We start from the raw sequence: 26,023 nt of genomic DNA, 5'->3' as shown, positions 1-26,023 counted from the left end.
CCTTCCACAGCCCCAGTTGTCTGTTTCCTAGGAAACAAGTGAGAGACATGGAGTGTGCAACAACACGCACACACACACACACACACACACGCACGCGCACAGGCACGCACGCACAGGCACACCCTGGCTGCCACCCAGACTGACCCTTAACAGAAATACAGGAAATGTCAGCAGAGGCTAAAAATAGTTTACGCACCACACCTCGGTTGCGGGTCCTTCCCCCCAAACCCCAACCCCCCAAACCTGCCCCTTATCCTGCCCCTCCCCCTCTGTGGCCCCCCCACCTCTAGTCGCTCCAGCCAAAGACCTGAGTGTCGTCCTGGCGACGTCCTCCCAGCCCGTCCCCCTGCTGGGCACCGCCACCCGGACCCTGCCGCCTGCCCCCCTTGCCTCCGGCATCCCTGTTCCTGCCGCCCCTCCCGCCCCAGCACACCAGGCGCAGACGTCTGTGCCGCCCCCACACTCCGCGTCTAGCGACCGTCACTCCTGGACCAGGGCCCCAGCGCTGGGCAGCCCTCCTGCTGTCTCTGGACCGATCAGGGGACAGCCCCTTGTCACCTCCATACAGCAGTGAGTGTGGCTGTGGCAGTTGTGCTCGCGAGGGTCCCGGGCATTGTTCTGGGGGTTCACGCACTTTAGCTTGTCCAACAACATAAGAGACATGGGTCCGCTGTTGGTTCCTCCGCTTCCCAGGAGCCCAGGGACGGGCCGCGAGCTTGACCCGCCTCCAAGTCCCCTACACCCGACAGAGGTGCTTCCTGGGGCCGCTCCTGTCTGTTCACCGCTGTAACCCCAGCACCAGAAGAGTGCTCGGTACACTTCCGTGCAGTGAGTCGAGGCACGCTGCACCCAGCGGGCACCCACTTCCCAGGGGGTGCTCTCGTGGGTTTCCTCTGCCGTCCTCCCAGCATACCTGGCGGTTGAAAAGTGGCTTTTCTGCAGTTTGTTGGCAAACGGGACTTTGGGGGCCCCGCTTGCTTCTCACAATGTCCAAAGCACGGGGTCTGCTAACATCATGAGTCTGGGCCCGGCTGATGTGGCAGCAGGCACTTTGCGAAACAGACTGATAGCAGCAGACGTGGCTGCTTCTGTGGACACCTGGTAATCAGAGATACCTTCTTCTCGGTGCAGCATTATTTCACGGTCAACTTCAGCCACGAGAACCAGAAAGCCCTGGAGCTGAGGACAGAGGACGCCAAGGATTGTGACGAGTGGGTGGCAGCCATCGCTCATGCCAGGTATGTCTCACCCACCCCACGGTCCTGGCAGAAGAGGCTGAGCCCAGAGACCCCGTCTAGAGCAAACCCAGGCCCCGGAGTGGGAGGGCGCGGAAAGGAGGGGAGCGGAGAAGGAGCCTTAAGGGAAGGCCTCTTGGGAGGGGGCGCCCCTCAGAGCCCCGAAGCTCGGGGTCTGTAGCTCCCTCGGGTGCCCCAGGAGCCAGATGGGGACAAAAGCAAAGGGCTCTAGTATATGCTGCAGAGAAAGTGGGGCTCCACGCTGGATTGAATCTTTTGGGTCCTGGAGAGGTGACAGGCTTGTGGTCTGGGGTGTGGCTCCACAGCTGACAGTCCCCTGGCAGAGCTGAATACTGTCCGAGGGCAGGGACACCCGGATTCACCCCTCCCAACAGGTGATTTTTATGGCTCAGTAGAGAGAGGTGTGTTTCTGTGTCTGTCTGCCTATTACATGCAAGGTCCTGAAGGCAGAGACCAAAAGCGATCCAACATCCCAAGACTTATAGAGGCCTAAGCAAGTGCTCAGCAAGGTGGATTGGAAGAGGGCAGGGATGAACGAATGGATAGAGGGTGGATGGGAGATTGGATGTTGAGTTTGTGAAAGATGAATGGAGGGTGGATGGGTGATTAGCGGATGTGTTTAAAGTATGAGTGATGGTGGATCCATAGACAGCTGGGGGTGGATGGGTGGGTGGTGGGTGGATGGATGGATAGGTGGGTACATGTAAGGATGACTGGATGGATGGATGGATGGATGGACGGTGGGTGGGTGGAGGGATGATTGGGTAGGTGGGTGGGTATATGAGTGGGTGGATGGATATGTGGATGGACGGATGGATGGATGGACGGTGGGTGGGTTGGAGGGATGATTGGGTAGGTGGGTGGGTATATGGGTGGATGGATGGATGGACGGTGGGTGGGTGGAGGAGTGATTGGGTAGGTGGGTGGGTATATGAGTGGGTGGATGGATATGTGGATGGACGGATGGATGGATGGACGGTGGGTGGGTTGGAGGGATGATTGGGTAGGTGGGTGGGTATATGGGTGGATGGATGGATGGACGGTGGGTGGGTGGAGGAGTGATTGGGTAGGTGGGTGGGTATATGAGTGGGTGGATGGATATGTGGATGGACGGATGGATGGATGGACGGTGGGTGGGTTGGAGGGATGATTGGGTAGGTGGGTGGGTATATGGGTGGATAGATAAATACGTGGATGGATGGATGGATGGATGGTGGGTGGATAGATGGATGAATGGGTAGGTGGGTGGGTATAATGGTGGATGGATGGATACGTGGATGGGTGGATGGATGGATGGATGGATGGTGGGTGGATGGATGGATAGATGAGTGGATGGAAGGATGGATAGGTGGGTAGATGTAAGGATGATTGGATGGATGGATGGTGGGTGGATGGATGAATGGGTAGGTGGGTGGGTATATGGGTGGATGGATGGATGGATGGATGGTGGGTGGATGGATGGATGGTGGGTGGATGGATGGTGGGTGGGTGGATGGATAGATGAGTGGATGGAAGGATGGATAGGTGGGTAGTTGTAAGGATGATTGGATGGATGGATGGATGGATGGATGGATGGTGGGTGGATGGATGGATGGTGGGTGGATGGATGGTGGGTGGGTGGATGGATAGATGAGTGGATGGAAGGATGGATAGGTGGGTAGTTGTAAGGATGATTGGATGGATGGGTGGATGGATGGATGGTGGGTGGATGGATGGTGGGTGGGTGGATGGATAGATGAGTGGATGGAAGGATGGATAGGTGGGTAGATGTAAGGATGATTGGATGGATGGATGGATGGATGGTGGGTGGATGGATGGATGGTGGGTGGATGGATGGTGGGTGGGTGGATGGATGGATGAGTGGATGGAAGGATGGATAGGTGGGTAGATGTAAGGATGATTGGATGGATGGATGGATGGATGGATGGATGGTGGGTGGATGGATGGTGGGTGGATGGATGGTGGGTGGGTGGATGGATAGATGAGTGGATGGAAGGATGGATAGGTGGGTAGTTGTAAGGATGATTGGATGGATGGATGGATGGATGGATGGTGGGTGGATGGATGGATGGTGGGTGGATGGATGGATGGTGGGTGGATGGATGGTGGGTGGGTGGATGGATAGATGAGTGGATGGAAGGATGGATAGGTGGGTAGATGTAAGGATGATTGGATGGATGGATGGATGGATGGATGGATGGTGGGTGGATGGATGGATGGTGGGTGGATGGATGGTGGGTGGGTGGATGGATAGATGAGTGGATGGAAGGGTGGATAGGTGGGTAGATGTAAGGATGATTGGATGGATGGATGGATGGATGGATGGTGGGTGGATGGATGGATGGTGGGTGGATGGATGGTGGGTGGGTGGATGGATAGATGAGTGGATGGAAGGATGGATAGGTGGGTAGTTGTAAGGATGATTGGATGGATGGATGGATGGATGGATGGTGGGTGGATGGATGAATGGGTAGGTGGGTGGGCATATGGGTGGATGGATGGATGGTGGGTGGATGGATGGTGGGTGGGTGGATGGATAGATGAGTGGATGGAAGGATGGATAGGTGGGTAGTTGTAAGGATGATTGGATGGATGGATGGATGGATGGATGGATGGTGGGTGGATGGATGAATGGGTAGGTGGGTGTGTATATGGGTGGATGGATGGATGGTGGGTGGATGGATGGATAGATGAGTGGATGGAAGGATGGATAGGTGGGTAGATGTAAGGATGATTGGATGGATGGATGGATGGATGGATGGACGGACGGTGGGTGGGTGGAGGGGTGATTGGGTAGGTGGGTGGGTATATGGGTGGATGGATGGATACCAGAGCCCTTCCTTGAGCTCTGGAACAAGTGAGTTGACCAGAAACCCTTTATTATGGCCACAGCATTGACGTTGACTTTGGGGTCAGGCCATCTCCAGCCCTGTCCTCAAGGAGTGTCCAGCAGTGGAGACCACGTTCTCACACATGAACCTGTAGAGTCAGGCTCTGAGTGTGGTGCTGGGCAGACAGGTGTCCCCCAGGGATGTCACGGTCCAGTCAGGAAGACATTAGACACATTCACAACTAGCTCTGGTACCTGACAGCTGTGGTAGGGACGAGGCACCACGCAAAAGAGATGTTACTTCTATTTGCAGGGGTTGGAGGAAGCTGGAAATAGGGTGACCGCGACCTGAGCTGGAGGACTAGGGTCGTATCTAATGGGTTTAACTGTGAGGACTTTGGCCCCCAGCCCCACCGCCAAGACACTGATGTAGGAGACTTCCAGAAACAGTAAAGACACCGAGTGCGGGTGTTGGAAGGTGGACGGTCATACCCAGTCTTGAACACCCAGCCGAAGTTTTTGGCTTTTACTCTGTGAACAGTGGGAGCTATGGAAGGTGTTACACCAGGGGAGTGACACGATTAGAGCTACGGATTTGAGCGGAAATTGCCAGTGTTGGGGAGGACGGATTCACGTGGGAAGAAGCCAGACTCCGAGAGACTCGGGGGGGGACGTCAGTCTCCCCGACACTGACCTAGAACCAAGAGCGGGGTCTCTAAGTGTTGAAGGGTTAGAGAATTCTGATTCGTTGTACATTCTGATGACCAGGATTACGCTGACTTAGAAAATCAATTAATACAGAAGTGTTTTAGAGACAGGGAGACGCTGCTGTGTGTGGAGTCCAGCCTGGAAGAAACGACAGCCTGAGGTGGCAGATGCCAGACCAGGGTGGGGCCCCATCATTCACACACACGGGCAGGCGCGGGAAATGGCTCAACCACTTTAGAAAATCGGAAGGCCGTTGCCTAAAAATTAGCAACTTAGAAATTGTCAGGACTGTTGTACGGCCAGCAATGCCACCGTTTGGTATTTGTCCGGGAGGAACAGAAGTGCCCACGAGAAGTCTCGCGTGCTAATGTCCTTAGCGGCTTTGTGCGTGATGGTCCCCAGACTAGAAATAGCCCGGGTGTCCATCAGCAGACAGACATACAGACACGCCCCGGAGCATCCACGAGACGGAATACCGCTCCGCGATGGAAAGGAAGCCACCACAAACCCGCGTAACAAAAGGGATCAACGTCAAAGTCAAAGGAAACAGAGCCAGACACAAAATAATACACACCGTGTGATTCCAGTTATGTGAACTTCTAAATCTTTTTAATGTTTTTATTTATTTTTGAGAGACAGAGAGCTTGAGCAGGGGAGAGGCAGAAAGAGAGGGAGACACAGAATCAGAAGCAGGCTCCAGGCCCCGAGCTGTCAGCACAGAGCCCGACGCGGGGCTCAAACTCACAAACCGTGAGATCGTGACCTGAGCCGAAGTCGGACGCTCAACCGACTGAGCCCCCCAGGCACCCCAAGTTACGTGAACTCCTAAAACGGGCAGACCTAAAGTGTGGTGAAGGAATCTGGACAGTAGTTGTGGGTGGGGGGGTGGCTGGGAAGGGACGTGAGGGAACTTCCCAGGTGATGGGAACGTTCTTTTATCCCAGGTCAGGCACGCACTGATCAAAACCACTCAGACCTCGCACTTAGGGTCTGCGGTCTCCGTTCTATGCATGTTAAACCTCAAATTTTAATTATGCAGTCCCTTGGGGCGCCTGGGTGGCTCAGTCGGTTAAGCGTCCGACTTCAACTCAGGTCACGATCTCACGGTCCGTGAGTTCGAGCCCCGCGTCGGGCTCTGGGCTGATGGCTCGGAGCCAGAAGCCTGCTTCCGGTTCTGTGTCTCCCTCTCTCTCTGCCCCTCCCCCGTTCATGCTCTGTCTCTCTCTGTCTCAAAAATAAATAAACGTTAAAAATAATAATAATAATAATAATAATTATGCAGTCCCAAATCTCTGACCTGCCTTTTCTGTGACCAGCAGAGAAAACTCCCTTTTAAATGGTTCAAGTGATTAGGTCAGGCCCACCTGGACACCCTCCCCATCTTCCCGCCAGCTGTGTCGTGTGTCAGTTAACGTGACCGAGGGAGAGGGGTAGCAGCCCACCCGATTTATGGGCCTGGGGCTTAGGAGGGCTTATGCACCAGGCCCGACTTGCTTCTCCGCTGTGTAACTAGGGGGAGACTACAGACCCTGAGCCGTAGTTAGCTCCAAGTCTAATACATCGTGTGTGTGTGTGTGTGTGTGTGCGTGTGTGTGTGTGTGTATAAGAGGGAGCCTGACGGCCTCCCGCAGCTATATCTGGTAGTAAGTATTTCTGCCGGTATCTTATTTATATTTTATTTGTTTACATAACAGATACATTGTACACACAAAAATAAGCACTGGGATGTATGAACGGCATGCAGGGACACTGTGTACTCTCCTGCATATGTGACGTCCCAGCGTCGGTGGGGGGGGGGGGAGGGGGCCACCTCTGAGCTGTGCGCGAACAGCCGCGTGTGGAACGTTACACCCGCGTGTGCATCACCCACACGTCGGGAGGGGAGCTGTGTGCCGCCGACGGCCGCGCGGGCTCGTGCAGACCCGTCTAGCTCCAGCCTCCACGCTAAGTGACTGTCGTTTGGTGCGAGTCCCATCCCTTCTCCGGGCCTCAGTTTCTTCATTTATAAAGTGAGACGGTTGGTCTTTCGGGCTTCCCGAGCCCCCTTGCAGCCCCGAGTCCGGGTCCGTAAGGACGGTGCTGCACAAAGAGGTACTCAGTACCTCGTCTCTGGAGGAGGTGGGGGGAGGCGGGAATAAGGGAGGAAGGGAGGCAGAAGCCGCCCAGACAGTCCTGCAGGTGAGATCTCGCTCGGCTCCGAAGCGGAAAAACTCCCTGGATCGTGTCTCCCTGGAATGAGGAGGCCCCTCCGTGCTCCCGGCCCAATTCCCCTTGCGAGTAAAGTCGACTGAGCCTCTCGGGAAGTGGGAGAAACTTTAAAACTGAATATTCTGGCTAACGTTCATGCTTGGAATGGAGGCACAGAATCATTGGAATCAAATAGTTCCGCAAACCAGAGACGCCCCTCACAGAGCGTTTACCTTTAGACGGGGCGGGCCGGCGAGGGCGCAGCTGTGCTTTCTGGGCCGGGGTGTCCCCCAGGCCCGCTGCCCCCTGCCCCCCCACACCCTCCCGCCTTCGGGCTCAGCTGAGGGAGCCTCCTCGGACACCGTCAGGGGACCAGGTGCGCCCCACCACCCCGACACAGCCCGTTTTGCAGAGCTGTTCCCCACCCACGGCCTCTTGGGGTCCTCCTGTCTCTCGGGGCTTGTGGGGAAGCTGTCATTGTCCCATTTCGGTCTCAGAGCGCCTGTGTGTGGCTCCTGAGTCGGTGACAGCAGCCAGCACCCACCCCGCCGACCAGCCACACCCAGGGCAGCCGGAAAGTCACATCAGAAGATGCCAGATGGAAAGGCGTCCCCTCGATTGGGCAAGTGGGAGCCAGCTGGTGACCCCCGAGAGGGACCCAGGTCCTGTGGGCGCTGGTGGCCGACCCAGGCCGGCCTGGGCTCGGAGCGAGGGCAGGAGAGACCGCGCGGACGATGGGGGAGGGCAGGCCACTCTTTCCACAAGCCTGCAGAGGTGGGAGGGGGCTTGGTCTGTGCTCCGTGTGGAGGACAAAGCCCATGGAACAGGGGCCGCTGCTACTACAGAGGGAAAGGCAGGGTCTGGGGCACGGACACTCGAGGTCCAGATGGGACTTGGGCTTGGGCAGGGATGCCAGGGGAGGGAGGAGCTGAGGACCCAGCACAGGAAGCAGGGAGGGGAAGATGGGGACCCAGCACAGGAAGGGGGAGGGGAAGATGGGGATGGGGCTTGGGAGGGGACCCGAGACCCCAGACCTTCCCTCGGAGTCGACGTCTGGCTTTCCAGTTCCCTGCCCTTCTGCCCTGTGAGCTGCACCCCTTTCCTGGAATGGGGTCTCTCCCCAGCTCTGATACCTGCACATGGCCATGATTGTGCTGTGGGGAGTCAGGGAGAGCTGGCCCAGACGCAGGTGACCTGGCCCATGACCTTGGGTGTTCCAGGCTCCCCACCGCCCCTCCTGCCCCCAGTTGTGATGCTCTGCAAATGTGAGGTGACGCCTGTTAATCTGCACAAATGCTGGGCTGTCTCTTCCTCCCCCTGCTTATCCTTTGGGGGGACCTCTGACCTGTCCCCACTAACTTTCCGGCTTTGTTGCCAATCACCCCCACACAAGCCTCCCAGCCAAGGCTGCCCTCGGATGGGCGCGTGCCCAGAGCACCGGGTTCGTCATCAGAGGCCCGGGCTGCGGGGACATAGTCCGGGTTGGAGACGGCATTTCAGCTGGACCCGGGCTAGCCTAGGAAAGAGGACGGGGCTAGCACAGGGAGGGCAGGGGAGGTGGATTCCAGACAGGAGGTCTGCCCCGTGCAAAGGCCTAGAGCTCCTGGCAGGAGAGCGGGACCCGTCGGACCCAGAGGTTGGAGCGTGAGACGGGCTGGGGAGGAGGCGGCCAAGCCGGGGCCCCGGGCGCTGTGTCCTGAGTTGGGGGGGGGGGCCCCTTGGGCTGGATCTCTAGGGGTGCTGGGGGCTAACCTGCGGTGTCCATCTGTCCACAGCTACCGGACCCTGGCCACGGAGCACGAGGCACTGATGCAGAAGTACCTGCACCTGCTGCAGATTGTGGAGACGGAGAAGACAGTGGCCACGCAGCTACGGCGGCAGATCGAGGATGGGGAGATTGAGATCGAGCGGCTGAAGGCGGAGGTGACCGCTGGCTGGGCGCGGAGGGGGCCGGCGGGGGTCCAGGCCCCAGACCGGCACCTCAGAGCACCCTGGGCTCCTGCAGGTGGGGCGGGGAGGGGGGCGGCGGGCCGGTCTCCAGATGTAGACCCAGCGATGCAGGCGGAGCGGGAGGGGCGCGTGGTCGGCTCTGGGTTCGAATCCCACCTCTGCCACTGAAGACGGGCAACTGGAGCAGGCGCCCTAGGCTCCGTGCCTCAGTTTCTTCATCTGTAAGGTGGGCTTTTCGCCAGCACCCAGCGAGGTTGTGCGGACGGTGCGAGGTCACGAGGGCACCGGGGGTACTATGCCGAGGACCACGCTGAGCACTCGGCGGGGGCCCGGGCCCGGTCATCGGAGCGTGCGCTCCCGTGTCAGCACCACAGCAGCCCCTGCCCTCTGCCCGTCGCGGGGAGCACTCTCACGGGGTCGTCGGGCAGCCGTCTGGAGGCTGCGCTGCTGCTGGATGGGGCCCGCTAGGCTTTGATCCCGAGTGTCGTCTGCGAAGCAGTTTCTCGTCGGAAATGCGGAACCGGGGCCTCCAGCATCGGAGCCTGCACTCCCACAGCCTCCCAAGCCAGCCCCTCTTGCGTGAAAGCGTGGGAGATGCTCTCGGCCCTTAGACACCCTGCCAGCCGTCTGCCCAGCCCAGAAGGATCTGATCCCTCACCCCACAGCACACTTGGAACCGTCTGGCCCCGTCGCACAAGAGCCGAGGACTCGAGCGGAGGAGGGGACGGGAACGCACAGACTCTTGCAGCCAGAATCCGCTACGTAATTTCCAGGGCCCAGTGCAAGGGAAATAAGCAAGGCCGTGGCTAGGGCTGGGGGAGTCCGCCCCCGTCCTACGGCCCACCACCCCAACCCAGGCGACCCCCAACTTCAGCCTCCACCTCCCCCAGCCTCTGCACCATGAGGCGCTATGTTCCCAGATTAGGGGGTCACCCACCTGGTGCACTGGCTGCTGTCTCCCGGAGACACCATGGGCCACGCCCTCTGCGCCTGCACCCAGGCCCCTGCGGGTGGCACAGGGTCTCCAGTCTCCCCTGCTCCTGCCACCCATTGCCTCCAGGGCACAGGGTAGCCATGGTCATGGGTCCCAGGGTGCCAGGCTGTGGGGAGGAGGCAGCTGAGAACCCGTCCCGGGGAGGCAGGAGCACACGTGAGCTGAGGCCCCAAGCACCTGGGGTGTGCTGCACTGTCCCATCTGATGTCACCATAAAGCACAGATTCCGGAAGGAAATTATTAAGAATTTCAAGATGGCAGCTGCACGGGTCCCGCCGCGTGCCCGCGAAGCCAGCTCTGCCTGGGATGTTCACAGACTGAAGGTCACCACTTCCGCCTTGGTGCTCGGCGGCCAAGCTGCCCGGTGCCCTTGGAAGTTGAAATTCAACAAAGTTTCGGGTTCAGTATTCCTCTTCCCATCCTGCACCGGACACCTGCAGAGGCCACTTCTCAGTCCCTCCGTGACCAGCCACTCAAGGAACCAGGTGCAGAGACAAGTCACGTGCCTGAGCTCACACAGCTGGGCCCAGGGCCCAGGGCCGCCTGTCCACTTGCCAGTGTGTCCACCCTGCCCGGAGCCCCTTCCCACATGGCTCTGGGATAGGAGCTCGTCCTGCGTCTCGGCACCTGGTTCGTTCTGGGATCGGCCGCACCCTGGAGGCCACTCCCGGGAGCTCCCCAGCCCGGCACACGTCCCCGAATTGGGGCTCCACCCTGTGAGGAACCAGAGGCCTGGCCCCAGTCCTGTGTCACTAGATTCACGAGCAGGGGTGTCTAGGTGCCACTCACTCATTCTCTGACATGAGCCTGCAGCCACCTGCCCACAGCTGCGGCCTCCGCTCTTCCCCCAGGCCCCCCCCCAGGTCAGCCAGGACTCTGGCACCTCTTGGCCACGGCACATCCTGGTGCTCCTATTGGAATGGCCCTGTCATCCCACCTGCCCTGCCTCATGGAACCCTACCCAGTCCAGCACCCCCTCCCAGGGACCCCCCCCAGTCCAGCACCCCTCCCAGGGAACACCCCCAGACCAGCATCCTCTCCCAGGGAATACCCCCAGTTCAGCACCCCCTCCTAGGGACCCCCCCCAGTCCAGCACCCCCTGCCAGGGACCCCCCCCCCAGTCCAGCATCCCCTGCCAGGGAATACCCCCAGTCCAGCATCCTCTCCCAGGGAACACCCCCAGTCCAGCACCCCCTCCAGGGAACCCCCAGTCCAGCATTACCTCCTAGGGAACACCCCCAGTCGAGCACCCCCTCCCAGGGAACACCCCCAGTCCAGCACCCCCTCCCAGGGAACACCCCCAGTCCACCACCCAGGGAACACCCCTAGTCTAGCACCCCCTCCCAGGGAACACGCCCTAGTCCAGCACCCCCTCCCACGGAACACCCCCAGTCCAGCACCCCCCCAGGGAACACGCCCTAGTCCAGCACCCCCTCCCAGGGAACACCCCCAGTCCAGCACTCCCCCCAGGGAACACGCCCTAGTCCAGCACCCCCTCCCAGGGAACACCCCCAGTCCAGCACCCCCCCCAGGGAACACCCCCAGTCCAGTACTCCCTCCCAGGGAACACCCCCAGTCCACCACCCCCTCCCAGGGACCCCCCGCAGTCCAGCACCCCCTCCCAGGGACCCCCCCAGTTCAGCATTCCCTCCCAGGGAACACCCCCAGTTCAGCATTCCCTCCCAGGGAACACCCCCAGTTCAGCATTCCCTCCCAGGGACCACCCCCAGTCCAGCACCCCCTCCCAGGGCCCCCCCCCAGTCCAGCACCCCCTCCCAGGGACCCCCCCCAGTCCAGCACCCCCTCCCAGGGACCCCCCCCAGTCCAGCACCCCCTCCCAGGGAACACCCCCAGTCCAGCACCCCCTCCCAGGGACGCACCAGTCCAGCACCCCCTCCCAGGAAACACCCCCAGTCCACCACCCAGGGAACACCCCTAGTCTAGCACCCCCTCCCAGGGAACACGCCCTAGTCCAGCACCCCTTCCCAGGGAACACCCCTAGTCCAGCACCCCCTCCCAGGGAACCCCCCCCCCAGTTCAGCATTCCCTCCCAGGGAACCCCCAGTCCAGCATACCCTCCCAGGGACCCCCCCCAGTCCAGCATACCCTCCCAGGGACCACCCCCAGTCCAGCACCCCCTCCCAGGGACCCCTTCCAGTCCAGCACCCCCTCCAAGGGACCCCCCCCAGTCCAGCATACCCTCCCAGGGACCACCCCCAGTCCAGCACCCCCTCCCAGGGACCCCCTCCAGTCCAGCACCCCCTCCAAGGGACCCCCCCCCCCAGTCCAGCACCCCTCCCAGGAAACACCCCCAGTCCAGCACCCTCCCCAGGAAACACCCCCTAGTCCAGCACCCCCTCCTAGGGAACACCCCCAGTCCAGCACCCCCCCCAGGGAACACGCCCTAGTCCAGCACCCCCTCCCAGGGAACACTCCCAGTCCAGCACCCTCTCCCAGGGACCCCCCACAGTCCAGCACCCCCTCCCAGGGATCACTCCCAGTCCAGCACCCTCCCCAGGAAACACCCCCTAGTCCAGCACCCCCTCCCAGGGAACACGCCCTAGTCCAGCACCCCCTCCCAGGGAACACCCCCAGTCCAGCACCCCCCCCAGGGAACACGCCCTAGTCCAGCACCCCCTCGCAGGGAACACCCCCAGTCCAGCACCCCCTCCCAGGGAACCCCCCCCCCCCAGTTCAGCATTCCCTCCCAGGGAACCCCCCCCAGTCCAGCACTCCCTCCCAGGAAACACCCCCTAGTCCAGCACCCCCTCCTAGGGAACACCCCCAGTCCAGCACCCCCTCCCAGGGAACACCCCCAGTCCAGCACCCCCTCCTAGGGAACACCCCCAGTCCAGCACCCCCTCCCAGGGAACACCCCCAGTCCAGCACCCCCTCCTAGGGAACACCCCCAGTCCAGCACCCCCCCCAGGGAACACCCCCAGTCCACCACCCAGGGAACACCCCTAGTCTAGCACCCCCTCCCAGGGAACACCCCCAGTCCAGCACCCCCTCCCAGGGAACACCCCCAGTCCAGCACCCCCTCCCAGGGAACACCCCCAGTCCAGCACCCCCTCCCAGGGAACACCCCCAGTCCAGCACCCCCTCCTAGGGAACACCCCCAGTCCAGCACCCCCCCCAGGGAACACCCCCAGTCCACCACCCAGGGAACACGCCCTAGTCCAGCACCCCCTCCCAGGGAACACCCCCAGTCCAGCACCCCCTCCCAGGGAACACCCCCAGTCCAGCACCCCCTCCTAGGGAACACCCCCAGTCCAGCACCCCCCCCAGGGAACACCCCCAGTCCACCACCCAGGGAACACCCCTAGTCTAGCACCCCCTCCCAGGGAACACGCCCTAGTCCAGCACCCTCTCCCAGGAAACACCCCCAGTCCAGCACCCTCTCCCAGGGACCCCCCACAGTCCAGCACCCCCTCCCAGGGACGCACCAGTCCAGCACCCCTTCCCAGGGAACACCCCCTAGTCCAGCACCCTCTCCCAGGAAACACCCCCAGTCCAGCACCCTCTCCCAGGGACCCCCCACAGTCCAGCACCCCCTCCCAGGGACGCACCAGTCCAGCACCCCCTCCCAGGAAACACCCCCAGTCCAGCACCCTCTCCCAGGAAACACCCCCAGTCCAGCACCCTCTCCCAGGGACCCCCCACAGTCCAGCACCCCCTCCCAGGGACGCACCAGTCCAGCACCCCTTCCCAGGGAACACCCCCTAGTCCAGCACCCCCTCCCAGGGAACCCCCCCCCCCAGTTCAGCATTCCCTCCCAGGGAACCCCCCCCAGTTCAGCATTCCCTCCCAGGGAACCCCCAGTCCAGCATACCCTCCCAGGGAACCCCCCCCAGTCCAGCATACCCTCCCAGGGACCACCCCCAGTCCAGCACCCCCTCCCAGGGACCCCCCCCATTCCAGCACCCCCTCCCAGGGACCCCCTCCAGTCCAGCACCCCCTCCCTGGGACCCCCCCCAGTCCAGCACCCCCTCCCAGGGACCCCCCCCAGTCCAGCACCCCCTCCAAGGGACCCCCCCCCCCAGTCCAGCACCCCTCCCAGGGAATACCCCCAGTCCAGCATCCTCTCCCAGGGACCACCCCCAGTCCAGCACCCCCTCCAGGGACCCCCCCCAGCCCAGCATTCCCTCCTAGGGAACACCCCCAGTCCAGCACCCTCTCCCAGGGACGCCCCCCAGTCCAGCACCCCCTCCCAGGGAACCCCCCCCAGTTCAGCATTCCCTCCCAGGGAACCCCCCAGTCCAGCATACCCTCCCAGGGACCCCCCCAGTCCAGCACCCCCTCCCAGGGACCCCCCCCAGTCCAGCACCCCCTCCCAGGGACCCCCCCAGTTCAGCATTCCCTCCCAGGGAACCCCCCCCAGTCCAGCACTCCCTCCCAGGGACCACCCCCAGTCCAGCACCCCCTCCCAGGGACCCCCCCAGTCCAGCACCCCCTCCCAGGGACCCCCCCAGTCCAGCACCCCCTCCCAGGGACCCCCCCACAGTCCAGCACCCCCTCCCAGGGACCCCCCCCAGTCCAGCACCCCCTCCCAGGGACCCCCCCCCAGTTCAGCACCCCCTCCCAGGGACCCCCCCCAGTCCAGCACCCCCTGCCAGGGACCCCCTCCAGTCCAGCATCCCCTGCCAGGGAATACCCCCAGTCCAGCATCCTCTCCCAGGGAACACCCCCAGTCCAGCACCCCCTCCAGGGAACCCCCAGTCCAGCATTACCTCCTAGGGAACACCCCCAGTCCAGCACCCTCTCCCAGGGACACCCCCCAGTCCAGCACCCCCTCCCAGGGACCCCCCCCCCCAGTTCAGCATTCCCTCCCAGGGAACCCCCCCCAGTCCAGCATACCCTCCCAGGGACCACCCCCAGTCCAGCACCCCCTCCCAGGGACCACCCCCAGTCCAGCACCCCCTCCCAGGGACCACCCCCAGTCCAGCAACCCCTCCCAGGGACCACACCCAGTCCAGCACCCCCTCCCAGGGACCACCCCCAGTCCAGCATCCTCTCCCAGGGAACACCCCCAGTCCAGCACCCCCTCCCAGGGACCCCCTGGCTCACCACCCCTGCTCCCCGACATCCCCACACCCAACCTACTGGGGACTTGGAGGGCCAGGCTGTCTTTTGTCACTCTCCCTCACACCTGGCACATAGTAGGTGCTCAGTGAAAAAAACGTGCGTCACACTCCGCTGGGCCCTGGAGGTATGGAAGTGTCCACCCCTGAGGTCTGTGGTACCATGAAATCGGCATTGTGATAGAGCTTGTGGTGTGAACCAGGCAGAAAGTGAGTTATTTTACATCCAGAGAGGGTATGGGTCCCTGTTGCATATGGTGTTAGAAGGATTTGCACACCAGAGAAGGTGAGGGTGCAAAGGGCGGGGTCCCCTCTGTGGCTGGGGAGCAGCAAGCAGGTCAGGGGTGTGTGTGTGTGTGTGTGTGTGTGTGTGTGTGTGTGTGTCAGAGGCAGCAGAGGCCCCACATGGTGCAAATTTGGAGCAGAGCTTCCTCTGCCCCCTAGTTTTCTGGGGCAAAACATTCTTCGAAGGGACTTTGAAAGAAAGTCCGTCCTGGTAAAGCTCTCAGGCTGTGGTCTCTCTGTGTCTCACACACAACGTCCTGCAGGCCAGGGGGATGCAGCCTGTTTGCAGGAAGTAGGCCGTGAGGGAGGCCGGAGGCACCGAGAAGCCGAGCGAGTGATGAGTGACCCCCCCGGGAGGAAGACAGGCCTTGGAACTTGACAGCTGGAGGGATCTGAAGACGCTGAGCCCACAGAAGAGGAAGGGACTTAGCCAAGGTGGCTCCAAGGTCACCCGAGTGATGGAGTCCCGGCTCGGACTTGGCTCCCCTGGTTCCGGACCCCTGGCCTGCGTCTGCCGGAAACTTCCTCCTCCTGAGGAGCCGGGCCTGCAGGAAGGGTGTACGTTCACCCACCACGGCGTCGCCTGCGTGGCCCCAAGCCTCCACGGTCCCCCTGACCTCCCACGGCCAAACAAAGCCCGGCGCCCTCTCTCGCACGTCCCGAGGGCCTGCAGGGCCTCGCCTTCTCCTGGCCACCTCTTGGTTCCAGCCGGCTCCCCTGTCCACAGCAGCGGCCCGAAGGCAGCCCTCGGTGGCCACCATGCACCCCTGTCAGGGTGGCCCAAGTACCTCGGCGGCCACAACCCCTCATCGCGGGGGCTTCAAGCAGGGAGCGCTGCTCTTTCACACACCCAGGGTCCAGCGTGGGCCCTGCTCCCGCGCTCTCACCAGAGTCGGGGCCACGGCCCACGGGCCCCGGGCTCACGCGTGGGAAGGGGAACACCTCACACTTCCGGGGACAGAGGCGCATCACAGGACCACGCCCACCGTCAGGTGGCAGAGGACCGAGAAGCCCAGTCCTGCGTCGTCGAGCAGGAGACCCAGAGTCTAACGACTGCCGGACTGCTTCCCCCTTCGGTCCCCAAACCCCGATGCAGCTGGTGTGCAAAATACGGAACAGACTGTGCAAAAGGTTGGACACGGCGGCGGGGGGGGGCGGGGGGGAGGGCTTCCACGGCCATCGAAAACCGCTCCCAGACAGGTAGAAGACACGGCTGCCCTCGCAACCTCTGCCCTTCCGGTCACTCACGGGGGTCTCTCACCCACCTCTCCCCTGCAGCTACCACGCCCGTCGCCCGCCCCGTGGCGTGTGTGCACCGGCTCTTGCCAGCTTGCAGGAACTTGCTGTTTCACCTTCCACAGTTACTCAGGCTGGTTTCTCGACTTTGGCAGCTTAAGACGGGCCACGGTGGGCGTGTTTCCCCCATGGAACTCGGCACGTGCCGCCTGTCACAGCTTTTCTTTCAGAGAGCTGGTCATCAAACATTTACCAGCACACCAGTGTCTTATTTTGTCTCGGGGCCAGCTACATAATTTGTGGGGCTCAAGGCAAAATGAAAACGTGGGGCCATCAGGAACTTCCAGACAGCAACAGCAGAGCCTTGAACCAAACCTGGGCCCTTAGGGTCCGGGGCTCTGCACCGGTCACACGCCGGGAAACCAGCCCTGAGGCCGTGCGCACTCCGCCCTCCAGCCCCGCAGCCGTGTTTCCCTGCAGATCATGCCCAGACAGAGCTCCGCACCGTGCTGCGTTCCTCTGCTGGGTCTCTGGGCTCCCCTGAGCACCTGTCAGGCCACAGAGCTCTGAGGACCTTCTACGACAGAGGGGCATCTCTGGGATGCTCAGCTTGGCTCCGTTTCCTTGCTTCGGTAGCTGTCTTCCCTCCATTTACGGTTGGAAGTAAATTTGGAGCGCTTACGTAGGGCCTACAGGGCAGGGTAGGAGTTTGGAGGCCGTCGCCATATTTTACTAGCCCGGAGCACTCAGTTATAGGCCCGGAGCACCCAGGATCCTGGAGTCTGACTCTGGAAGAAACCGCTGAGATCTTTGGTTCAGGGATTCGTTCGGAACCAGTCTTGCAAACAGACTTTGACGTGGACCCCCACCACGTGAGACGGGTCGGCGAGGACACCGCTCTGGGGGAGCAGGACAGTGCCGTGTGACCCCTCCCCGCACAGGGCCCACCTCCCTGCCTGCAGGCTCGCTCCTCGCCTCCCCTGCTGCCCCGTGCCCTTGTTCACACCGCCCCCTCTGCTGGACGGGCTCCATCCCATCGCCCTCCTGTCGGACTTCTATTTGTCCTTCAAAACCTCTTTTGGATGGCCCCTTGCTATTTCCCTGGTGAGACCCCCCCCCCCCACTGCAGGAGCTGCACGCCTCTGTTCTCACCTTGTCCTGTCGGACAGTGTGAGTGACCTCTGGGGGCGTCTGACCCCCTTGTTAGGCTGGGAGCCCCCAGGGGGATCTGACTCACCTACTTCCAGCTGTGTCTCACCAGAGCCCAGCACAGAGACGTCCCCAGGACGTGCTGATGGGCTTGGCCCGGGAGGACCAAGATGGACGCCTGTGTGGCTTAGAAGAGGCCAGAGGGAGTCGAGAGGGGAAGAGAGAGAGCTGGGCTGTGCGGCAGCTGTTTGAAAACCAAGAAATACAGAAATCGTTAGCAAAACCTTGGCTGTTTAGCAAAAAGCAACACCGTGGGCTCATTCCGCCGTCAGTTGCCGCGCTGACTAAATGCACTCTGCACCAAAGACCCCATCTTGGGGGCGCGGTGGGCCGGGCGCCGGTGCTCAGGGCCCCAGAGCGTGTGGCAAGCGAGGGATTGCCCCCGATGGGCCGAGCAAGCCAGGCCGCAGGGTCGCAAGTGGGCAGGGCGAGCGAGACGCCGGCGTGAGCCCGGCCGGGCCGGAGCGGGGTGCGAGCCAGCGGGTTGGGGTAGGAGCCAAGGTGCCAGCTCTCTGTGGCCATCGCTGATGAGGGTCAGCCGAGCAGGCCCTGGGTGCCCACCAAGCCATCCCCAGAGGGACCTGCCCGGTGGGGAGAAAGGCTGCCTCTGTGGGCCCACTGGGGCCGCTAGCTCCTGGCAGGGAGAAGCCACCGCCCAAGACCTCTGTGGGGTCCCTGGGCTCGCGGCTCCCGAGTCCGCCCCCCAGGGCTTTCTAGTGCCGCCTGTGCAGCGACACGGTGCCTGACCTAATTGTGTCCATTTTTCGCCCTGGCCCCTGCCGAGGAGCCGTCCTGGAAAGCGTCTCTCCGAGAAGAGCACCATCGGTTTTAAGAACAGGCTACTTACACGCGTGCGTGCACACACACACAGACGCACGTCACCGCTGTACAGAGAAAAGGGTACCGTGTGCAGACGGCCGCTGGGAAGCGACAATGTCGGGCCAGAGGTGGGGGTGTTGACCGGGCATCCCCACGTTTCTGAGCTAAGAGCCTGTGTGTGCGTGCCTGTGTCCTCAGCCCTCTGGCGTATGGATCAAAGAGTCCGCCTCTGCCAACGTGCAGATGTTTGCAGAGAGCTGAAAACAAGCCGGGAGGGGTGGGGGGAGGGGGAACGAGAGGAAGAAGGGTCCGCGCCGGCCGGAATGCTCCTCGGATATTTTCAGCCACTCCGCAAGCAGAGGCTGGGGTAATTTTAGCAACCGGGGCGTGGAGAGGGGGTGACTGCTCCGTTTTGCTCCAAAAGTGCTCAGTTGTGAGAACCCATTCATCCCGCGGCGCGGCTCGCGGCCTGGACGGGACAGAGCCACACGCCCTGCAGAGGGCGCTGTGGCCCGGAGCGTTTGTAGGTTCCCCTGCGCGGCCGCCCTGCGTTCCTGTGCCTGCCGTTTGTTTGGTGGCTGCGGGCCTGATTCCCTCACGTGGACGTAGCCCGCAAGCGTGTGCTGAGCGCCGGGAGCACTCTGATGAGAGTGGCAGGCAGAGACGGGGGATGCCAGCTCTTGAATGGGGGTCCACAGCCCCAGTGAAAGGCGCCCGGAGTGGCGGGAAGAAGGCTGGAGGGGCTGGGTCCCCGAGGCACCCCCTGTCCCGGGCCCCGCCCCTCGGTTCTGTTCTTGCAGCTCTGCTGACATCGGCCGGATGGAGGTGCTGACGCACGATCCCCAAATCGGCCGGGTGGAGGCTTTTTAGGGCAGCTCAGACGTTCCTTCCGCGGGGCTGTCCTGTGTTTCCAGGCCGGCAGTTTCCACAGAGGCTCCCGGTCGGAGAAGTGCTTCAGGGCTGCCCAGGGGAGGGGACAGCCAGCCGGCCCGGCTTTGCCTCCGCCACCTGCTTTTCTCTGACGGCAGCAGGGTTTTGTCGGAAACACTAAGGGGACCACCCAAGTGTCCGCTTAGGCGTGAGTGCATTGCCAGGTGCGGTGTGCAGACAGCACAGAACCCTATCCAGCCTTAAAGAGGAAGGAGGTCCTGACCCCTGCTGCAGCGTGGACGAACCCTGACGACGTCGCAGCAGGTGGACTAAGCCAGACACAAAAGTTCTGTAGGGTTCCACTTCCACTGGTGACAGGAGGTCCCTAGAGGAGTCAAGTTCACGGAAGACAGGACCTAGACGGTGGGGCCAGAGGAGGGGGAAACATGGTTTAATGGGGTCAGAGTTTCAGCGTGGGAAGGTGGAAAGTCCTGGAGATGGATGGTGGGGACGGCGGCACACCGTGCTTCATGCCAGTGACCTCTGCACCTGAAACTGGTTTAAATAGTTGTTTTATGCTGTTTTGCCACAACAAAAATTCAGAAATAAAGGGGCTGGTGGTTTGGGCTGTGGGGAGGAGAATCACAGATTGAGGCCAAAGCTGCCACATTGCACTGGGGTGCCCGCCGCCCGGAGAGCGCGGGGGCCTCTCGCCAGGAGCTGGGGCCTGGGTGTGCAGGTGGGCAGCCGCACACAGAGCCGGGGACAGGAGCCCTCGATGGGCTGGGGAGTGGCGGGGGCCCCCACTCACCACCGCGCCCTCGTCTCTTACAGATCGCGACTCTCCTCAGGGACAACGAGCGCATCCAGTCCACCCAGACTGTCACCCCCAACGATGAGGACAGTGACATCAAGAAGATTAAGAAGGTGTGTACCGTCCTCTTTTGAGAGCTTCCCGGCCCTGCCCGGGGTGGGCACTGTCACCGACTGTCTTTCCACCCCCAGGGCCGGCCACCCCCTCCTCAGCCCCGGCCTTGGACTGGATGCACTCTATTTATAGGTGGGGAGGGCAGGTTCCAGAGCGGAGGGAGTGGGTGGGGGGCCGGGCCGGGAACCCAGGCCGAGAGGCTGTCGGCCAGGAGCTTCTCCCACAACACGGGACAGCCTCCTAAGGCCACAGTCCCCTCCCCACGCAGAGCCTTCCCCTCATGGCTTTGGTCCCCAGCACACCCCGGATTGGAAGTCCACGGGGCCCCAAAGCTGACCCTGCTGCTGTGATCTGTGGGAGCCCAGATGGCATGGGGACCCGCCCAGTGGCTCTGGGTACTGACCCCGCAGCCTGGGGCAGCAGTGGGGGCAGGTGCAGGGGGAAGTGTGTGTGTTTGGGGTCTTCAACCCACACGGCGTGGGGGTCTTTTTTTCTTTTTAGTTTGTTGCCAGTGCTTTAGAAGCTAAACGATCTGGATTTTGTTTCTCAAAAATAGAAGTAGCCAACATTCATTAAGCATTTTCTGTGCGTCAGACCCTTCACGCAGAGCCCTCTAGGGTTTTGCCATCATCCGCATTTCACATGGGGGGCAGCTGAGGCGCAGAGAGGCAAAGCCACTTGCCCAAGTCACACAGCTGCTTGTGGGTGACGTTGAAACCCCAGCCTCCAAGCTCCAGAGCCACCTCCTCTGTCCCCGGGACACACTGCTGCCCATGCAAGCCCCATTAGTCCCCACCAGCTGGCCTCCTGCGTCGTCGGTGGGACCTGCCAGGCCCCCTCAGGCACTGGGCTTTGCCACCGGGTCTGAGCCGAGCCCCACCAGGCAGGGCTCCCCTTTGCTGGGGCTCCCCTGGGCTTCTCTGCCCGTTTGGAGAAGCATTCTGGGTGGAACATCTCCCTGTGCCTGCCGAAATCCCCCTCCCTCCCTCTATCTCCACCCTCCTGGAGCCTCAGGCGGGCCCTTCCCTCGTGGAGAGAGCCTCTGAGTCTAGAAGGGGGCGGTCCGGACTCAGGGCAGACGCCCCCCAGCCACACATCCACATCCTGACTGTCCGCACACCTTTCCACTGAGGTTCTGATGAGCACCTGTGCCCGGCCCCCAGGAGGCGGTCCCCAGGTCCCCAACCCCGCGGCAGGAGCCGGGTGGTGCCTGGCCTGGAGGCAGGTGCGTCGGAAAACAGTCGTCTCCGTGGCCATGAGTCAAGGTCCTCTCCCAAGCTCTTGCCAAAGCGGCTGCGCCCAGCGGCCCAACTACACGCCCACCAAGTATCTGTGCCCATCTCGCCGCAGAGGCCAGAGGAGGGCTCCAGGCAGGCCCTGCTGAGGCCCCAAGCACCAGATTAACCAATTTGCCACATTCTGTTCAATTTGCCAATCGCCCTCTATCCCGATGAGCGTTAATTGAGGCTTCTAGGCTTCCAGGCCAGTCGTTGGACGAGGTGAGGAGTGAGGGAGGCCCAGCACGGCCTGGCAGGCGTCTGCCCCCAGCCCCTCCTGTGACAGGGACTCAGGGCCACACGTCCCCTGCCTCTGAGGCGAGCTGGGGGTCTGGGGAACATGCAGAGGTCGGGGCGGGGCCTGGCACCTACATTTCCAGCAAAGCTCGTGGGGCAACACGTGGAGTCCAGGCACCCCCTCCTTAGCCCCATCATGCGGATGGGAAAGCGGCTTATGGGACCCGGCAACTGGCCCAGGGTCTCGCGGGCAGGCCAGGCCCTGGTCCCGGCTTACCTCCCTGCACACCCCACCGTGGAGGAGGCAGCGAGATGGGGCGCCCGACCCTGCCTTGCCCCCCGAGGGAGCCCCCCTGTCCTGGGGCCCTCACGGTCGAGCCCCCCCCCCCCGACGGACCCCAACGCCGCCCCCCCCCCCAGGGCCCTCGCAGAAGAGCCTCCCCCCCACGCCGGGCCCCTGTCGGCAAAGCCCCCCCCCCCGACGGACCCCCAACCCCCCTACCGGGGCCCTCGCGGCTGAGCCCCCCCGACGGCCCCCTCCCCCCTGGCCGCCCCCCAGGTCCAGAGCTTCCTGCGCGGCTGGCTGTGCAGGCGCAAGTGGAAGACCATCATCCAGGACTACATCCGCTCGCCGCACGCCGACAGCATGCGAAAGCGGAACCAGGTGGTGTTCAGCATGCTGGAGGCCGAGGCCGAGTACGTTCAGCAGCTGCACATCCTGGTCAACAACTTCCTGCGGCCGCTGCGCATGGCCGCCAGCTCCAAGAAGCCGCCCATCACGCACGACGACGTCAGCAGCATCTTCCTGAACAGGTGAGGCGGCCCCGGAGGCGGAGGGCCCCTGAGCCGCCGTCCGCCCGTCACCGTCACGGGGGGCGGAAGTCGCCCCGAAAAGCGTGGGCGCGGAGCGCGGGTGGGTGGAGGCGCGCCGCCGGGACGTCGCGTCCGGAGACGCCTCTGATCGACGGAGCCTGGGGGCGGGGTGCTGTCGGCATGGAGCGGGCACCTGCCGGGGCGCCGGACGCCTCCCCACGGCGCCCGCCGGGCCCTCGGCTAAGAATCGTTCCGCGCAGACGTCAGCAGAGCGGCCGCCGAGCGCGTTTCGAATCGGCCTCTGGACGCGGCCGTAACGGCCCGGAGGCCGGGCTCCGTGCCAGCGGCCGTCTCTCCCGGAAGGGGACTCCGGCGCCCGCGTGGGGTTGGCGGCGCCCGGGGGCGAGCCAGCAGCGGCTCTTCTGCCGTCAACCGCGTGGTCGGGGGAGTTTCTCGAGAAATGGTTTAGATGAGCTTCTCAGTGGGTAGTAAAGTTGAGTAAACGGGATACAAACAGGGGAAAAAAACCAGACCGCAGTTTATAAGCGATTACCCCCCCCCCCCAGGAATTACAGCGGGTCACCGTGTGGCCCCTAGATGTTCATTCAGCTGTGACCCGCCCAAAATACGCCCGGCGCAGCCGTGTCACTGGCCGAAACCGGCCCTCCACCGGCAGTCAGGACCCGGGGTCCCCGGGGGCACAGGGCCCGTGGGGCGGCCACGGTTGACGGAGAGACGCAGATGGGGGTCAGAGGTCCAGCTGGAGAGGCCCAGAGTCACTGGGGTGGGTGGGCCTGAGGCCGAGGATGTGTCCCCAGCACCGCAGTGGGGGTGGGAAAGAGACCATCCGGGAGGGGAACAGACTTCAGCCTCCTAAGACCTTCCAGAAACCGAGCCACTGGGCCTCACGAGGTTGCTTTTGAACCTGGTAATGTCGAACACGGGTTTTAAGCATTGCGTAAATGCTTCTGTTCATTTCTTGAGACAGAAAATCAGTCACTATCTTTTTCTGAAATCGGGCAACACTGCAGAAACTACAGCTGGATCTTTCAGGCGCGGTGGCTTGCCGGGTGTCCCGGGCAGCACAGCACGGTCCGCGGACACGCGCCGTGAGCGCCTGCGCGTCTCCATCTCGAGGTCTGGGGTGGAGCCCAGGGAGCTGCCTCTCCAGCAGGGTGACAGGTGCCGTGGGTCACGGGCCACGCTGCGGCGGGGAGCTTCACGTAACTGCGGGTGGCTCGCTGTCCTGCAGGCTCCATGAGGCCCCAGGTGACCTCCCCGAACAACTTGGGGGGTTGGGGCGCACACCCCGAAATCCACATATGACTTTGGACTCCCCGAATCTTAACTACTAGGAGGCTGCCATTGACCCGAATTCGTGCTGGAAAAGTAGTCTATCTACGTGTATTTTGTACACCACACGTGTCACATATCGTATTCTCACGACGAACAAGCTAGAGAAAAGACGACAGTGTTGGGAACGTCACCAGGAAGAGAAAATACCTTTGTGGCCGGACCGTGTTCATCAGAGAAGTCGCACAAAGTGGGTCTGCAGCCCACGGGTCAGCCGGGCCTGGAGGCGTCGTTACATCCGTGTCTCTCGCGGTTTTGGCCAAGATTGCAAGTCTTTGGTGAGCGTTCATCACAATCACTGAGAGAAGGGTGTGCTTTGGTACTTCCTTCACCTTCCCGTGAATTTGTCACTCTTCACTTGTCTTTAACGGCGCCCGTTTAGCCTGGAATCTTCCGTCAAGAGTATTCGCATCAGCTCGTAGCCTTTGTTCAGAAGTCGTTTGAAAAAACTATCCTACGGTTTTATATTTTTATCATTTAATGACTGCACGGATCAGGCCGGGTGCCTTTACCTGAGAACAGACAGGAAGGAAGGAGCCCCCTCCTCTCCCGGTGCCAGAAGGTCCCCGCAGGCCCTGTGCCCGCCGGTCGGCAGCGGGCCCCAGGCTGACAGGCACTCGCCTTCCGGGTCTCACTGATCTGCTCCAAACGGCAGCAGCCTGATCAATTCCTAAGGCCTCCAGAGCGCCGACCTGATCGTCAGCAGGGGCCGGCGGAGGAGCATACAGGTGTCGGGGGGTCCAGTGAGAGGTCCGTACGGGGCACCCAACACAGAGCCCTGGTAAGGTTGCTCAGTGGGAGCTAGACGTTGAGGTCACAGTAAAGCCCCCCCATGACGCCCCTGCGGAGAATGGAACCCACGGCGAACGGGGAGGGGGCACGTCCCCCCTCCTCCTGGAGGCCAGTGTCATTCTAGCACCCAAAACAGGCAAAGCATCTCTCCCACCAGATCTCATAGATACAGAACATTCCAGATTGAATCCAGAATTACATAAAAAGAACGGTACATCATTACACCGAGAAGGCAGGGCTGGTTCAATACTGAGTCGGTCAACGTACTCTGTATTTCTGTACTATTTTCAGTAGGAAAAACCAGTGAGCCTCGGGCCCCTGCCTCCCACCACAGCGCAGAGGTCGGTGTCTCACAGGCCAAGGGCAGAGGCCGCCCACTTACCAGAAGACATTTGCACGTCACTTTCTGCTGGAGTTTCAGGCTCAAATGCACAGCCCCGTTAGAACCGCGCTGCTGACTGGGTAGCGTCGTCGGCCGGAGCTTGGGAAGAGAGCGCCCCTGGGCACGCAGGTGGGCGATCGGGAGGATGCCGCAGAGCGGGGAGGGGCTCGCTGTGCCTCTCCACCAGGGAGGAGAGATCTTTCACACAAAGCGTGTGGCGGGTTTGTTCAGCCAGACCACAAGCTTGCAGACTGGCGCTGTTTCTCCGTGGTGAAAGCCACGCCCGGCCCCCCGTGCCGGGCACCGCGGGCGATGCCGGTGAGCAGGGGCATCCCGCCAGGTGACAGATGGCTTGTCTCCGAGGCCGCTGTGACTGGTGAGCAGGGCTGCCTGCAGTCCCGGGTCAAGAAGGACACTGGGGGGTCGGGGCGTGTGCACCATCGATGAGCCACGTCTGCGCGGGAGGGACGTGCTGGACAGAGGCAGCTAACTGGCCACGAACGGGCAGAGGGCAGGGTGGGGGTGCAGGGGCCAGGCCCCGCCCACTTACCTTGCATTGGCCTTGGGTGAGTCACGCCTTCTGGGCTCCGGGGGGCGCCGGGTACCAGGAGCTCTTCCCAGGTGTATCCCGCAGACAGGTCACTGCCTCTTCCTTGAACACGCCTCCCACCCTGTGTCCTGGACGGGTGTCTCCACTCTGCCTCCATGTCTTTCCTTGGCTCGCGTCCCCATATCCCTTGCCGCCATCGGCTTGTGTCCCTGCTTATGTGTCCCCAGGGTCCTGTGCTGCCCTCGGTGGCAGCCATCACACTTAAA

The 26,023-nt window shown here is 62.2% G+C and overlaps 1 protein-coding gene across 6 annotated transcripts in view; it reads left to right on the top strand.

The window, feature by feature from the left end:
- The window catches only part of RASGRF1 (Ras protein specific guanine nucleotide releasing factor 1), a 103,423-nt gene that overhangs the window by 24,626 nt on the left and 52,774 nt on the right, over window positions 1–26,023 (top strand). For 5 of the 6 annotated variants that reach the window (XM_042940776.1, XM_042940778.1, XM_042940779.1 and 2 more), the window contains exons 2-5: window positions 1,132–1,238; window positions 8,757–8,904; window positions 20,260–20,352; window positions 22,427–22,680. In XM_042940776.1, the coding sequence (XP_042796710.1) occupies window positions 1,132–1,238; window positions 8,757–8,904; window positions 20,260–20,352; window positions 22,427–22,680 (602 nt within the window). Of the gene's footprint in view, window positions 1–1,131; window positions 1,239–8,756; window positions 8,905–20,259; window positions 20,353–22,426; window positions 22,681–25,470; window positions 25,774–26,023 lie in introns of those variants that run through there. The other variant, XM_042940781.1, reaches the window with a different exon arrangement.

This window comes from Panthera leo, chromosome B3 (assembly GCF_018350215.1).
Source record: "Panthera leo isolate Ple1 chromosome B3, P.leo_Ple1_pat1.1, whole genome shotgun sequence".
In the NCBI taxonomy this organism is placed as follows: Eukaryota; Metazoa; Chordata; class Mammalia; order Carnivora; family Felidae; genus Panthera; species Panthera leo.
The sequence above is the reverse complement of the archived record's forward strand: the minus strand, read 5'-3'. Positions and strand labels throughout refer to the sequence as shown.